This window comes from Spodoptera frugiperda, chromosome 11 (genome assembly GCF_023101765.2).
Source record: "Spodoptera frugiperda isolate SF20-4 chromosome 11, AGI-APGP_CSIRO_Sfru_2.0, whole genome shotgun sequence".
Taxonomy (NCBI): domain Eukaryota; kingdom Metazoa; phylum Arthropoda; class Insecta; order Lepidoptera; family Noctuidae; genus Spodoptera; species Spodoptera frugiperda.
In genome coordinates this window covers 9,900,474-9,918,665 of record NC_064222.1, presented here as the reverse complement: position 1 = coordinate 9,918,665, position 18,192 = coordinate 9,900,474, and the positions used below count along the sequence as shown (strand labels likewise).

At 37.5% G+C, this 18,192-nt stretch overlaps 1 protein-coding gene across 2 annotated transcripts in view; it reads left to right on the top strand.

Moving 5' to 3' along the window:
- Positions 1 to 18,192, top strand: part of LOC118274564 (double C2-like domain-containing protein beta) — a 60,794-nt gene that overhangs the window by 379 nt on the left and 42,223 nt on the right. For both annotated transcript variants that reach the window (XM_050697073.1, XM_035592129.2), the window contains exon 2: positions 16,983 to 17,128. In XM_050697073.1, coding sequence (XP_050553030.1) covers positions 16,983 to 17,128 — 146 coding nt within the window. The remainder of the gene's footprint in view (positions 1 to 16,982; positions 17,129 to 18,192) is intronic.

The following is an 18,192-nucleotide window of genomic DNA, read 5'->3' as shown; positions in this document are numbered from 1 at the left end:
TATGTATAAATACGTATTTGTTTTTGCCTTGATGCTAAAAATGTTCGGTTTTCCTTGATTGAAAGTTGTGTAGTTGATAAGTTTTACTGTCTACATTTATTTCGGTGGGAAATTACGGCCGTAAATGTTTTCCCGTTATCTCTTCGAGGACTTTTATTCTTGTTTTTGTTACCTGATAACGAAATTAAAACGTTAATAATAAACATTGCAATTTTGTTGCGAAGTCATAAAACTGTGCTTACTTACTTATTCGATATTTATTAAATGTCTCGTAATTATGATTATTTTATCAATATTTTTGTCTCATTCAATATATTATCAATTTTATTTATAAATACCCAAATTAAGTGTTAACAATAGAAGTTATATGCTTATAATAATAGTAAGTACCTACATAGGTAGGACGGAAGCTGAAACAGAGTAGTTAGGTTTTTTTAGCTCCTAAAAGTCATCTAATGTCTTCTCCCACCTTAGACGAGGTGAAAGGAGTGTCCGACTCTTACTAACTAAAAACCACCCCGTTCCTACTCCAGCTTTTCGAGCCGGAACCCCGGTAAACCCGGTAGGCAGTCCACAACTTCGGGTCAAACAGTTCCATATGTCATAGATAAGCGTTAATATTTATAAACCGACACTGCCTACTCTTAGATAAACTACAAGCACTTAATCCATGGATTTAGTTGTTTGTAATATCCGGAGCTGCTGGCTACCTAGCGGGTTTACCGGGGCTCCGGCTCGAAAAGCAGGAGTAGGAACGGGGTGATTTTTAGTCAGTAAGAGTCTGACACTCCCTCTCGCTTTACTCAGGTCAGGCACAGAGAAGGTTTAAGCATTAATCAACACGCTTGCTCAATGCAGGTTGACGATTTCAAACTTAAGTAGCTATAATTAGAAATTATAAGTCCAGCCGCACGATGTTTTCCTTCACCGTTAGTCAGTGGTGTTCAAAATACAATCTCTTAGAAAGAACATATAACTCGGAAAAATTCACATTAGTACTGTTGGTAGGTTTCTAACCCTCATGCATTCATGCACATTTTACACAGAATGAAATGAAATACTCATCCTATTTATTATTTTTACTACAGATTAAAGATACCCCACCATTCTATCTATTCATCTCTAAAAACAACGTCATAATAATAAAAAAAAAAATGATTAAAAAACTCATTCCCAAGTAGAAGTAGCGTGTTTTAATTACATGCCTTGGGTGACCCGACTCAAGCAACTTTGACCGAGGCGGTTGCGGACAAACTTTGTTAATCAATGGTCATAATAATAAATGTGATATCAGTTTGTAATTGCAGGCTTTTTCTTATCTCCTTGTCTTTTAACATTTACTCGTAGATAGGTATATTTTATTTGAAACTGAAGGCAGCTTTTAGCCTATTCTGTAGGGATATTTCATTTGAAACTTGAGGGCAGTTGCCTATTCTGTAAGGGTGTTTCATCCAGTTGCTGTGAATGCGTTTGGCTACCACCAATCATAACTTAGCACTGGTGGAAAGGAACTCAGCTAAGCTATGTTTTTTTTTTTATATGGATAGATGCGTGCTATGGATGTGTGCTGTGGCTTCTCTACTATCGATAAATTGCATATTCCAACTGCGCATCTTCCTCGCACAGCTACATAGCGTAATATCAGTGAAAAAGCATCCTTACTATTCATTAATTCTCATTCATTAATGATCGAAGTGGATATTATTCTCATAACCAATGTCATGGCGACCGCGATCGAGTTAATTTAGATCTTTCAAATTGACAGGCACAGAATAGCCTAGTTGGACTGCAAACTTCGCTGAGGTGTTCTCCGATTACCTATAAGTCATGAGGTCCATTTAATAGATGAGTCTACTACCTAATAACTAGATAGTCTTAATTCTTAAGACTCCGTGCTATCACTGCGAACCCAAAAAGCTCTAATAATACTGTGCCCCACTCCTCCTGAACTTCTTGGGACCGCTCAATCATCGAGGTAGACAATTATAGACCTTGTGATAAATATCATGAATTCTATTATTGTAACGCAATAAAACAAAGTCAGAAATATATTTCTGAATAAGATAAGAGTACCAAATAAAGCTAAAACATCTAAAATATCGCGAAAATATTATCTGTAGAAATAAAAAGAAAATTCGCGCACATTTCGTTCATGTCAACTGTCACAGATTCTGACGCTGGGATTTTCATCGGAGATCTAATGAAAATAAAAAACATATATTTATTGCGAACTAGCTGTACCTACTCGTGGCTTCGTTTGTGTGTGTAATAGTAATAATGTACATTTTTATTGAACTTTATTTATCTAAATTTATAAAAATCGATTGGGTTCCCTCTATCTGGCAGAATTTTAATGCTCCGAAATTTGTTTGGCATAACACACCTGGCAGAATCTTCTTTAAACGAATATACATATGGCATAAAAATTGTTTAATATAATTATTGTTTTGCCGAATGTTTATATGTCCGAATTTATAAAGGCATACTTTTAAGATGGTATAATTTTATTTGGCATAATTACGTTTGGCAAAGCTTAATTTTGCATAATTTTGTTTCACATAACGTTTATTTAGAGCGACGATTGTTTGGCATAATTTCACTTGGCATATTAAAAAGATGGTAGAATAAAAGTTTGTGAAGTGACAAAACCGAATCGCTGCAAAACCGACTGCACGTAGTCTTGTCTGCCCTACCCCTAGAGTGCAATTTAAAATCGCGTAGGCGCGGAGGGGCGAGGCGGAAACCATGCTTGCTTGCATGCTGCATGCTTGCTTGCATGCTGCATGCTTGCTTGCATGCTGCATGCTTGCTTGCATGCTTTATGCATGCGTGATAGATGAGTCTTTCAATTATTATGGATATTAAAAGTATGCCAAAAGACGATTCTAACTGTGAACATTCTGAGATATGATGGTTCTACTTTTTAATTATTATGGTTATGAAATTTATGCCAAAAGACGACTCTGACAGTGAACTTTCTGCAATATGATGGTTCTACCTTTCAATTATTATGCGTATCAATTTATGCCTAAAGATGATTCTGACTTACAAAATTATGCGTTTTTAATGTATTGTAAATGATGGTATACCAAATGATTTTCTGCGAAATGAAGTTTGTGCCATGTTATGCAAAACAAAATTATGACCAAAAATATTCTACTAATAAAGGTAGACCCAAATCGATTGCTGTTCGTTAGTGGCACTATAACTCGAGAACGGCTGGACCGATTTGGCAAAGGGTGATGCCAGAGTTTATATAAAATCTGGGGACCTACTCCGGTTCTCGAATCAGAAGTTTCATTTAATTTTATCGCCGTAGGTTTTATTGCTTTACTAATAGAATTATTTGAAATAACGTTTTATTTTTAAATTCAAATCAAAACCTATTTATTTATCTTCATTTCATTCGTTCATTTTTGTTCACAAAGGTTCGCAATAAATGGAATTGTAGTACGAAATTTGCGAAGTTTCGGACGAAACTTCGTTTTTCGTTGAATTAGAGTAGACCCCCCTGGTCCCACCTTCCAATAGCTATGTGTGTTACATCATTGGATAGCTAATTTTGAGCTGAATAAAAGTTACTATGGCGCCAAGTTCCAAATCTTAGTCCGTTCAGTGTTTCTCTTTATAAAACATGGTAGTTTTATCGATAAGTAATGCTATTTTTACGTCATAGAGGCAGTATAGATAGAGGGTTCTCTACTGACAACAAATCGTTCCCTGAGCCGAGGCTTGCAGTAATCTGTGACCGGTAACTGAATACCGATCGTTCTGTCATTTCATGTGAGACGTGGAAGGCTGGAGAGACAATAGATACATATACATACATAGGTATACACATACAGGTATCTTTCTAGGCAGACCGTCTTTACATTGTTTCTTTTTATGAATCGAAACAATGTAACCAAGAATTGTATTGTGAATCTGATTGAAAAAGAGTAACCTATGAAGTTTCTTGCTCGTTTTTCTCCATAGGAATCTACACTTTGGAACGCAAATAGCTTCACTAGAGGACTGACCGACAGACAGATGTTATTAATATTATTATATTTGCTTTGACGTTCAAAAGTGCCTTCCTGGTCTATTTGAAATAAAAATAATGTTGACTTTGAATCTTGCTTCTATTTGTGTTTATAAAGGAACCACTGTCTGTCGCCGCCAGTCGAGTATTCATAAGCGGATTTCCAGAGTTGCGAACAACGTAACAGGTTACGGGGCTCCGGCTCAAAGCTGGAGAAGGAACGGGGTGGTTATTAGTCAGTAAGAGTCTGATATCTCGCCTCACTTCAGGCGGGAGAAGTCATTAAATGATTTTCCTCACAAAAAAAAAGATAGGAGGGTTTCTTGGTCGAGCTATTTTAGGTAGGTATTGTGGAGGCTCTGAGGAATTGTTTGGTCTGATACCTGCCGCGTCTTTACATCATCGACCTACACAATAGCACTTCCATCCCCATCATATAAATGGTTGACAGGCCACAACTGTGTGCTTCTCACGAAACTTTCTGCCTCACACAGCAAAACTGTGGAATGATGGATTTGGATGAGGGAAAGGGAGTGTCACTTACTAACTAAAACCACCCCGTAACTTTTCTTACTTTAAGACGGAGCCCCGGCAACCTTTTACGGTGACATTAGGGACCTTTGAGTTATAAAATGTAATCAAATCTCGCAGTTTATTCTAAATTCGAATTGATAAAAGCAGCCATTACTTAGTAAATGTTTGGTTTGCAAACAATCAGCTGAACAGCTTGACAGTAAACACAAAACGTTCGATATTTGAATACCGGCTGCAATTGCAAGCCACCAAGCTTGCAAAGGGGTTGTATTATCGATTCCAGGTGGGCCGCTAAAAAATTAGATATATTTTTGGTGGACTGAAAGTTAAGTTACTTTTAGATTAAACTTGCTTCTGTTAGCGGCTTCGGCCGCGGTCATAAATGCCTAAACTAATGACAAAAATAACCTTAGCTAATAATAATATTAAAAGGCCGACAACGCACCTATGACTCCTCTAGTGCTGCGGATGTCCATGGGCGGTGCTGATCACTTACCATCAGGTGTCGTTTGCCTCCTATTCTATAAAAAGCTAATATCAGTATCAACCCTATTTAACCGAACAAAACTATTTCCCAACAGTTAAGGATAAATGCCAATTACGTGGCAACCCCGGCGGAAACAAGGAATTATGCAAAGAATAAAATAAAAATTCCAATGAATCCAGTGGGTAGTTTCACCAAATAATTGGCCACCCACTGTTGAGTGTGGGCGTTGGGAAAGGTGAAGGATTTCCTTCCTAATCCCAATCTTATTGAAAGACAAACAAGAATACCTAATTAGTTAATATTTTACTTTTAAATTCGTGTTGAATTTGTTAAGTGTTACAAAAGAATAAGGCCATTAAGTTTACTTCTTGCAAATATCTACTTCCGCGCGGTTTCACCCGCTCTGCTTGGCTCCTATTATCATAGCGTGATGTTTTATAGCCTATAGCCTTCCTCGATAAATGCACTATTCGACACAAAAAGACTTATTCAAATCGGACCAGTAGTTCTGGAGATTAGCGCGTTCAAACAAACAAACAATCAAACAAATTCTTCAGCTTTATAATATTAAGTATAGATTAAAGTAAGTTATTGAGGTGTTTGTAATGAGTTAAGTTCTATCTAAGTTGAACATTACTAAGTTGTTTTATCTCTTGTTCGAACATTGATGTACAGTCAGCCAAGTGAGTTAAGTGAGGCAGACCTACCTTAACATTATTAGAACATACTCTTTTTGCGTCGTGTATACATTTATTTTTATTTTATCAATTATTTATGTTTATTATTTTTGTAATCAATTAATTATTATGTTATCGGCTTACTCACGTAATTGTTTGACGAGGAACTCGATTGTAGCAGCGTGACAATCGCCGCGTCGTGTGTCGCGGAATGCTGCTCATAAATATGAGCCTCAAGCATGGCTTGAAACTAGTCGAGTTCCTCGTCAAACAATTACATGAGTAAGCCGATAACATAATAATTAATTTAGTATGTCTCACGAAAGTTACATTTTTTTTTTTGTAATCGGTGCAAATAAACTGTTTTTCTTTCTTTCTCTATTATTTTATCAATACTACTTAGTACTAGGAAATGTAAAACTGTTTTACTATATATATCTACCTATCTATATCTTCAATATTAGTATAAATGCACATACGTTATATGAGAAAATTCCTAGCAAAAGGTTTCAATGGTAAATCCTCAAAGAATCCGTCCAATTTGTCAGTCGGTACACAGATTTGTCGACTGGGGGAAGGTTTTATGCGAAGTTTTCGAATACTTTTTTTTTAATACTTTCGTCAATTTTAGGCACTTTTTCGATGGTCGAGCGGACAGTCGGTCTCAAACTCAAACGATAAAAGTTTTTGGCGGTCCCTGTGATGAAATTTTCTGGAATTTTTCGCAATTATTGTCGGGATATTTCTGCTGAGCGTTATTTCAACCGATTTCTAACTTAATAGGTATATCGTTGTCGTCGCGCCTTTTATTCCCAAAGGCGTAGGCACAAGTGTAGATTATGGCACGTAGTGCCGCTATGCAATGTAGCCAGCAATAGCAGCCACTTTTCGCCATTTCGTCATAAGTCGCATGTTTTCAGACTCCGAAATTTTCGAAAAATCGGACCCGGGAATCAAAACCGAGACCCTTTGCCCGGCATTCGCACTTGTGACCACTTGGCCAGTCTTACAAATAAGTAAAGATTCGTATCTAACAAATCGCATATGGGAACAGTATTGCCTACATTATCACTCTTCAGTAAACAATTAAGGTCAGCAACGCTCTTGTAACTCCTTGTTATATGTGGTCTTAGGTGGCCCATCTATCTGCTCATTTAGCGCATAAAAAACCTGAGACCCTATACCAAAGCGTCACACGTTTTATTCTCTTGTAACATACATTCATCTGACTATCTAACCCTACAGGATTTCTACCAGTAGCGACGACGTAAATTTTTTGTATGTCCAATTTTACAGCGCCTCTACCGGTCACATGTGCAACCCCCATCCAAAATTTACGTGATCGCTAGCGACTATCGACAGCCATCAGACCACCACAGATGGGGCCCAGTAGAGCAGATGCCTGATACGGAGCTGCGGACTACCTAGCGGGTTTACCGGGGCTCCGGGTCGAAAAGCAGGAGAAGGAACGGAGTGGTTTTTAGTCAGTAAGAGTCTGATACTCTCTCTCGCCTCGCCCAAGGCGGGAGAAGTCATTGGATGATTTTACCCCTTAAGCGACTATCCACAAATACTATTGCTTCAAACTCATGGTAGAGGTACCTACAGCACAGAACATGTAACTAACCGTATAACACCCGTCAAATATGACACTAAATGAATTCATGATGGCGGCGCGCGCGTCCTTGCCGCGCTATCTTTCGTCATATCCGCTTCCCGTTCGACACATGCTAATTTATTTATAGATTCCTTTGTTTACACCGATTCCACAGATTAGGAAACGTAATATATGTGAATGTATTTGTTTCATGTACGCATCTGAATGTGTATGTGTGTGTGTGTCAATTTCTCTTTGTGTTGTTGTGTGAGTGTTTTGATTTATGTTCATATTGGGGCAGTTATTTGTACGGGGTACTGACAGTCCCCTTTGTCCTCCCTAGACGAGGGAAGTCAATGAGGATTTTTCATATGAGGGTCATTAAAAGATTTGCACGTTAATTGGAGATAAAATGTGATGATTTTTGTGTATCGAATTCAGATGTATTGTCAGTCCGCAATATTCTATTGCTAGACTGTAGAATGGTAACCCGCTAGGTAGTCCGTAGTTCCAAGTCCAGTGGCCTTACTGGGGCTCCGGCTCAAAGAGCAGAAGTAGGAACGAAGTGGTTTTTAGTCAGCAAGAGTCTGACACTGCCTCTCGTCTCACCCAAGGCGGAAGAAGTCATATTCTATCACCCAAGTCAGCTCATACCCTGTCTGTATACCAACTTTCATCAAAATCTGTTCAGTAGTTTCAGCGTGATTGATGAACAAATATCCAAACATCAAAACAAACAAACTTTCTCATTTCTAAAATTCATTAATAATTAATAATGTGATTTAACTTAAATTCCTTCTTAAACCCTATGTTTACTGGCATAAAGTCTGAACTTCAAAGAGCCCGGAATATTTACGGTGAATGCTGTTAAATCCTAGGATTACTGCTGTCAAACCTGATCACCATTCCGAGGTACAAGGTGATCTTAAACGGCTTCCTAAGATTTGCTGGTAAGAGTATTAAATTATACTGTACTGAACTCTTATTTACCTTCTTTAGATACTATTTTTCAATATTTTTGTAAATTTTCTCAGTAGTAGCACGGAGTCTGGAATTGTGCCCAGTATATGGCAATAGGCTCATCCTATTACATGGGACTTATAACACAAATGGTGAAAAAAGGTGTACATTGTATAGCGGCTACGTGTCATAATGTGCACCTCTGCCTACCGCTTCGGGGTTAAAACGCGTGATGTTGCTTTATTTTGGCACACATCAAAAAACCTATCAAAATCACATTCTAAACATAATTTCGAAATCTCTAGTAAATACATAACAGATGTATTTACTTCCTTTGAAATTGGTCATGATTGTTTAGAACTACAAAGAGAAACATAAACTCGATTGACATACAACGCCATACCACGGCGTCAGTAGGTACGATAAATTCTAGAAATTATGTACTACGTATAACAATCAGTTCAGTATAGGTGTATCACAAAGAGCTGTATGTTACCTAGTGTACTGTCAAGTATCAAAGTAATAATCAAAGTCACTGCCATGCAAACTTGTACTGGATTCAATTCCCGCACGGAGCAACTGTTTGTGTGATCCACATATTATTGTCTCGGGTCTGGGTGTCATGTGTATGTGAAATAGTAATAGAAGAGGTGGATTGAAATAGTTTGTTTGTAAACGCACCCGTTTAAAAAAGTGAAGTTATAAGCATTAAGGGTGACCCGATATTTTCATATACTGGGCACAATTCCAGAATCCGTGCTACTACCGAGATTTAGCGTCTAATCTGTCGGTATATGAGACACAATAGAAAACACAATGTGTCTCCTTTAGATCAGTGTTCCGACATACTACGGGTTAATCGAAAAACTGAAAAAAGCCCAGTTATCCTTGGCCCGACACGGGGATTAAACCCGAGACCCCTTGTCCGGCAGTCGCACTTGCGTCCACTCGACCAACGAGGCAGTCATCAAAAGAGAGAGCACATTTATTAAATGAAAAGAAAAGCCGCATTATAGACAAGAACATCGCAATATCAATAAAATAAAAATAATTCCAAGTAAAAGAATCTGCAGTAACCGACACCTAATACCTTGCTTCAAAGGAAACAAGATTTATGGAGAAATAAATTATCTCGCCAACTCCGATACTAAGTCGCGAACGATATTTATTGAATATTTATCGTTCAGACGAATTGAATGTTGTATATGTGATCTGTGTCTTGTTATAATATGTCGCTTTATACCTTTTCTAAATCAACAAATTGTGATAGTTCATTGCTTTTTTTTTGAGAGGGAAAAATCATCCAATGACTTCTCCCGCCTTGGGTTTTTTTTTATGAAACACGCCGGTTACCTGATGGCAAGCAATCACCGCCGCCCATGGACACCCGAAACACCAGAGGCGCCACAAGTGCGTTGTGGGCCTTCTGGGAGTCAGGAATTTAAGGGCCGCTGTTCGGGAATCGGGGATGGGGAAGATTGGGAAGGGGGAATTGGGCCCCCAATATATAATTGGGTGAGGCAAGAGGGAGTTTCAGACCCTCTCAGGTCCTCTTACGCGCTGGTTTTAACCGGTAAGAGTCCGGCATGCCTCCACGACGTGGAAAGTCCATAAGGATTTCGATAGTGATAAAAATATCTCCATCTCCCGCAAAAATCCTCAGGATAGTGAACTGGAGTCAAACGGATTTTACTCCACAAAGACCACATTTCTTTAATACTAACTTTTCTTCTTCTTTAACATTTTCAAGTATGGGCCACCTCGACCGGAGTGATACCACGGCCTCACCGAAAACCGACGTGAAACAATACGCTTGCGTTGTGTTTCGTTGAGTGAGTGAGATTACCGGAGGCCCCCTTCCCAATCTACTCAATCCCCGATTCCCCAACAACCCTTAAATTCCTAACCCCCAAAATGCCAGCAACGCACTTGTAACGCCTCCGGTGTTTCAAGTGTCCATGGGCGGTGGCGATTGCTTACCATTACCAAAAAACTTTTACAAGGAAATCTCCAAAAGGCCAGGAACATACTAGTAAGTCCTCTTGTGTTTCGGGTGTCGATACGCGATATGCTTACCATCAGGTGACAGGTCTGCTCTTTTACGTGCAAAAAAAAACTAACTCAAACAAATTGCCCAGCAAAAACTACCACATAATACATAAATAGGTACAATATATATAGAGATCAGTATATAAAGTACGGTTCACGTTACCGAGGTGTAATAAACAATACAGATGAACAGATCAGGTTGAGGGTAACTATCCCGTCAGATACCCGACACCCGGGAGAATTACGTGGATTTATTTATTACTATACATTTTCGTGTTATTTGAGCTGCTCAATACGATATTTTGGCCTTGGTTTGATAGATAGAAATACCTATATTTGAGTAACTTCAAGCAATATAATGGATTTTCAACTCTAATGTTAAATAAGTGTAAGATTGAAAATTTATTTAAATAATTTGTTAGATTGGGGTATCTTTACAAGCTGGCTATACAAATATTACAGAAATTTTAATCTATTTTACTAAGGTATTCAGGCCTTTGCCTTGCTTGTCGTATGATCGTGGCTGAAATCTAAATCTTATTCAGAATTGTAGTAGTAAACAAACAATTTTGTAAAGTTTGGACCTCAAGTAACGTTTAATTTTTATGAAAATTCACCCTATCGCAACTAATGCCATAACTGATGTATATGCTCTACTTACTCCCTGGGGAAGCAGCAGGTGTGATGTTATTTTATGATGGAACACTGTAGTGTAATGCTGTATATTGACACCCACTCTTCCCCTATAAAGGGTAAAGATCCCATGAGGTTTGGTTTATGTAGGCGTAAACCATAATAGTCAATATCGCCATTGGTTTTATGGAGGGTAACAAAATCAGATTTTTGTTATTATAATCAGAGTAATTAGACATTCGCGATATTTACGTACATATTATATTTTATTATAAATGATACATTAAATAATGAGAAATAGACTTAACTATACCACTTTATGTTAAATTAGGGGTATTTATAAATATAATTATACCACTGCCCTTTACTTAAAGCTTTAACTGCCGAAAGAAAACTGTTAAAGACAAATCCTCCGCTAAACGTCGGTCACCAGTGCCGACGTGGCGGTTATAACGTGTTTTCCTTGGTTGGACTAAGTAACCATAAAATGACTCTGCTTACACAGATAGACTTATAACTTCATGAGACTTATTGCCTTAAATACAATTTTAACACAGGAATCCTACACCCCTTACTCAACAAATAGTGTACCAATATTCATGGAAGGTATACATGCCTTAACCTCGTGAAGCCCAATGAAGTGTACCTTACTTTCCTATTTACATAATGAGTTACCCGACAACCCCTGCTTACATCGGCCTGCTCAACTCAACATGTGCATTGTGTCGGAAAATTGCAATACACTTTTTTTATCACCATTTTGTTTCGTCCGAAGATGGAAACAGTTTTTTTTGTCAACTAGGGCTGATGCCCGACTGGGGACAACTGCCAGCGCTCTCGAAACAGTTGTAGGAACGGAGAGACTAAAATATCACACTCCCTCGCCTCGCCTGAGGCGAGAGAAGTCATTCAAATTCGCTAAACCCCCTCAAAAAAAGCTAATCCATATCTAATTCTAAAGATTTACGTTGCTGGCCTTTGCTGCCACAGCGACAAACAAAACAAGCCTTGTTTTACTTCGATCGTGGTATCACTCAGGTGGAAGCGGCCTGTACGTTCCGAAGCATGGGCTCGCCACTTTAAATACATTTACCAAGCAATATATTGACTCTCTACTTTAATTAACATCACACAGTTTTATTATATAGGCACATTTATTCAGAGAGGCTGACTGAGATACAACCATGTATGTTCCACGGGAAAATAACAAGAACCGTTAGAAAATTATAAACTCCCGTAGGATTCTAAATGAGAATTAATTAGTATTATTTGACGTCCACATTTTCCTAGGAAATTTATAATTCACGCTTCTTGTAATTTTTCCGGTGACCTTTAAAATTGAGAAAATTGTTTAATAGACTGTCTCGTTGGGCTTTTTTCGGGTTTTCGAAATTTTCTCAGTTGAGCACGGAGTTAGGAATCGTGGCCAGTATAATTATGGCAATAGGCTCACTCACCCCCTATTACCTGAGACTAATAACACAAATGGTGAAAAGTGGATGTACATTGTATAGTAGCATGAAATGCTATAATGTGCCTTCCTTATACCGCTTCGGGGATAATCTACATGACGATGACGATTAAAAGGCAAGACATTATGGCGTCTCATAGTAATTTTATGTATTTTTTTTTATAAATTGACTAAGCTAAGTGGTATACAAGAACAGTTCATACTAACAAAGCGGTTACACTCTACCTGTAGGACCTCTTAAAGCCTTACCATTGTAAAGGCCTAAACGGCTGCCTGAAGTTTCCATTCAATCGCACAATTGAATTTAAATTGAAGCGATTTCATTTCAGTGCTTTCAGCTTTTTATTCGAATGGGACGGGACGCTTGTGTATTACCCTTGTGGCTATTACTGTAATATCACGACATTTGTTTTTGAATTTATACATAATGTTATTTTGATTTTCATGTAATAAATAAGGCGATTATATGATTACTAGCTACTTCCGCACCGTTCTGCTTGGCTCCTATTGATCGTAGCGTGACGTTATAGTTATAAAGTCTATAATCTTCCTCAAAACATGGACAGTAGTTCTGAATATTAGCGCATTCAAACAAACAAACTTTTCAGCTTATAGATTTTTATACACCGAACACAAAATTCTAAGTTAAGTTAGATTTTCAAGTTGTAAGTAATTATGTATGTTATTTAGCCCGGGCATAGAACCCGTGACTATCTACTCAGCCATTACACTTTATACTACTCAACCCTTTTTTCCATACCATCCATACCTAATAACGTATTCTTCATTAACCACAGAATAATGAAATTAACAAAATTCCTAAACGTCAATAACCCAAATCCTTAAAAAGGGATGCCCTAAAATTCTCTCCGCATTTTAATAAAGGCTTTAAATATCAAAATAACTTACCTAAATATTATAATTAGGAATATTGGCGTTCCATTGCCTACCCTTTTGGGAGACAGGAGTGAGGTTATGTATGTATAATTAGGAATATCTGATTTTAATGGCATAGAGCGGTAAACGAGTGGACGGATCATCTGATGGTAAGCAATTGGTACCGCGTATCGACACCCGAAACACCAGAGGAATTACTAGTATGTTGCCGGCCTTTTAGGGACTAGGGATTTCCTTGTTGAAGTTTTGTCAAACTTCAGCCCCTTTTATCCTGAAAGTTAAGACGCACTGAAAGGTTTACCTGAAATTGCTTTTCGCGGTAACGGGGTGAGATGACAGCCTGTACAATCAATCAATCAAACAAATAGTATATAGGTATTTTCTTTTATCTCTATTACTTTTTCCTAGTTTGTGAGACATTGTTGAGCTACGTAACTTCACTTTTCCTTTTTTTAAGAAAGATAGGCTGAACGACATTTCTTTTATGTTGTCATCTACTTTTCGCCAGTTAATGTTATGATGACCAATTTTTATTTTAATGTCCGTCTTGTAGGATATTTAAAAAAAATATAGATTTTCTTAAGGAAACAGGTACTTTCGAAGATGTAACGTCACTTCTAGATATAATAAATTTTATGACAAAAAATACATGTCTTATATTTTCTCATTACCTAACTGACGGACTAAATAGTTTTTTTTTTAATTTTCATACAGAATAATATATTACAGAAAATGCCCAGATTCAGAGAGACTTTTCGACTCCCTACTACACGAAATACTTAATACCTCTGGTGGTGGTGACTCCTTTGGAAATGAAAAGTTACACTATGTTTTTATTTAAGTAGTTTCAAAAATAGTTTTTATAAATATCCCCTTAACCCTTCAACGCTAAAGTGGAACATTTCTGACACCCTCCTTTTGTATAAATATGTTTTTCAATCCTTTTTATCTATTCGTAAACACATTGACAAAATAACTGGGTGCGTCTAAAAGTAAACCTTATCATTATAATGGTATAGTGACTGATATTGAATGGCCGTATTGACACCCACACCCGTGTCGATTTCTGTCATGATTTAGGTAGCTGGATGTCGTCGGTTGTCATGGCAACGCCACTATTATTAAACCAACTTAGTATTGAGTTTACGAAGAATGAATACTAATTACATAGATTACGTTTATTACTGAAAATTCAGGTATTGAAAATACCTTTAGTATTTTAAACGACCCGGTTTCGAATTAGAGACCTCATACTCAACAGTTGCAAATGTGAGTGTACAAACCAATTCAAAGATCCATCTCTTAGAAGTAAGAAATCGAAACATTCCAAAAACAACCTTAAAATTAGAGAGCACAAGATTGAATTTCGAAAAACGACAATGTCAAAAGTGTACATAAATAGCCATGTAAATAATAACAGAATAGGATATACATATATCCAATCAACCCTACCACTTCTCTCGGCTTGTTAGGTATGTGAGTGACGTCAGTTGGTCGCCCATACCCCACGACCTTGAATGGTCCGCTAAACGCCTTGGTCACTCTCTTTACACGTACACGATGTTAGAGAAATAGGTCGAAAGTACCCCGCGGATTATTGGGCGAGGAAATATTTAGACACCGCGGGTGGCGGGTTAAATGTTCGAAATTATTTGAATTTTTCTAATGGAATTTGGGGTTGATATATTTTTTTATTATCTGGATATTAAAAATCTTGAATATTTGTTTTAATAAATTCAATAATGTATGTAATTATGTGACTGCCTCGTTGGTTGAGTGGTTTCCAGTGCGACTGCCGAGCAAGAGGTTACTAATTCATTTCCAGAAAAAACTTAAATATTATAAAAATTGTGTCTAGAGTACGGCAATAGAATCACCCATTACATTGGACTCAAAAATGGAAATCTAATTTAAAAAACTCAGAGTAACATACGGTGCTAGCTACCTATAATAAATTTCCCATCAACATCTAAACTGTAGTAGGTAAATAAAATAGAAATATCTGTGTAGTATTGAAATAACCGTTTTTTACTACATGTATACGATACATACACCAAAATATTTTTTCAATTTTCGTTTGTCTACAAACACACAGGTATGTATATTTATTGTGGCTAATCACTGAAAACAACTGAACGATTTTGAAATATAAAAAAATAAATTTGGCTAGGGCGTAACTTAGGCACCAAGTCCGCCATCAGAACACCATAGATGGGGCCCAGTAGGGCTGATGCTTAATCCGGAGCTGCGGACTACCTAGCGGGTTAACCGGGGCTCCGGCTCGAAATGAACGTTGTGGTTTTTAGTCAGTAAGAGTCTGACACTCCCTCTCGCTTTGCCTTGGCGAGAGAAGTCATTGGATGATTTACCCCCTGAAAAAAAAAGGCACCAAGTCCATAACCTACGCGAGTGAAGCCACGGGCATCATCTAATAAACAGTAAAAACATAAAAACCATTACAAAAACATCCACAACACATGACTGCGTGTTTCCCCGCTATTTATGTCATATTATTGATCAAAGATACAGTAATCCACTGGCTGATAACTTGCACCGGTGTATGAGTCAGCACTCGTACAGGTTATATCATCATGTAACGTACATAACATATACAATGTAGGCACATATATACATCTAGCATTTCTTCCGTAAAAGGTTTGACAGAGTAAAATATACCTTTTTTATAAAAAAAACGTTGCCCCACACTAGGATATTCTCCTGTATCTTGGGTGCATTTACAAACATACAAGTTCACATACACATGACACCAAGACCCGAAAAAACAATTTTGTGAACCACACAAAGAATTGCTCCATGCTGGAATCGAACCCGCCACACGTTGCACAGCAGCCAGTTACCCAGCCACCGCGCCAATCGTGCAGTCAGAGCCGTGCTTTTGTCAATGATGTTGTGAGTCCTTTTCCACAATTTTCGTGCGCGATATTTTGTTGAAAGAAAGACTACACATACATATACTTGTATCATATGTTGTTTTGCTACGAAGGTTATTGACCTATGATAGAGATAGAACTTTAACCCTTATCTATTTAATAATAGGTGTCATTCTAGTATCTAGTTCGTCATAGATAAACGAGCCGTCATAATAATATAATAGGTATCATGTTGTATTATTCTAGTCTCACAATGTAATATTAAGTCTATTATTAAATAAAATGTATATTACAGACACACACACACATACATAATCATTATCATCAACCTAACATTTCTTTTTTATGAACGTTGCCCCGCCCTAGCATTTTCTCCTGTGTCGTGAGTGCATTTACAAACCTATTATATGTATAAGTTCTCATGCACATGATACCTAGACCCTAAACAACAATATGTGAATCATACAAGGAGTTGCTCGTGGCCCAGCAACCGTGCAGCCATGGACTGGTTGTAACTGGACTTTTGGCCTTCTGTATATAAGATGATTATGCTAATAATCTTCACACTTGTCAAGCTAGTTAGAATTAATAGAAGGTTCACATTCTTTCTCTGTCAAACGTATAATTCCTTGTCTCCTTGGTTGCCTCTTACACCCACGACAATAGTAGAGGTGATCCCAGATGTATTCTATTCTCTTCTATACATACATACATTAATACGTACTCTTACGTAAATTAATAGCAAGTTCTTTCCTTCTTCCACAGATTACGCACAGGATGGAGTGCGGCCCGCAGCGAGCCGCCGCTCACCGCGAGCGAGAGAGAGGCCATCGCTGCCGTCGTCAAACGAGCGGAGAAAATTGATGAAGTCGAGGCCAAGAGAGTCGGCAGACTGGTGGCCAGGCTTGAAAGTAAGGTTAAACATATTATAAATATGGATCAGTTCATCATTGGACGGATAGACTGACAAACTATTATTCATTCCTTTATTTGCTGATACTTCAAATTACCTACACAACCTTTATTACAAGGGACTTATAACACAAAAGGTGAAAACTACACACATTACGGCATGCTTCTATACAATGTACATTGTATACATAGATGTTCCTCTGCCTACCCTCCTAACCCGAAAGGGGTTAAAAGGCGTGATATTGCAATCAAAAGTACCTATATTATTAGATAAAATACTTTGTCTTTGAATGAATGGACCGCATATAGTTGTTTTCGTCCTATTTAGATATTCTATTTGAAAAGTTTGGTAATCGCTCTTACGACTCAATAATCACCTACCCTATAAAATAAAGCCCATAATTTGGGTGCTACGTACAGCGTAGTAAGTCCTTGCTACGGCGTAGGCTCCGTAGCCGTAGCCCGTAGCCAGTATACTCATAACTAGTTTCTGTATTCCATGCGTTTCTGTCTCTTTTTCTCTCCTTTCTTATTAAAGAGTCTACGTATTTTTTATATGAGAACACTGGACTACTAATCTCTAAACATAATTATATATGTATGTACGAATATGAATTATTATCTGCAGAACGACATTCTAGTGACATCATGAACGTCTCGGCCTCGTTTATCAAGTGTTCGTATTCGTGACTGCCAAATATTATATACTTAAATTCTTATATATAATATAATCCAAATACTATGTCGAGGAATGTATGTTGAAATACGCTCGTCTCATATTTAATCTAATTCATGCTACATATTATTAATTGAAAATGAAAATCATTTATTTGCTAGAAAACACGGTTACAAAGGTGTTATATATATAATTATTAGCTAATAAAAATACGTGTTGTATTTAATCCTCTGCCTACATTTTCTGAGAAAAGGATTCAAGTTTGACTGAAGAGCAAGAGGTCTCGAGTTCGGTTCCTAGAACGAGTAGTTAATAGAGACTTTTTGGTTTTTCTCAATAATAGTAAACAGAGTCTGAAATTACACCCAGTGTATGACGAGACAATGC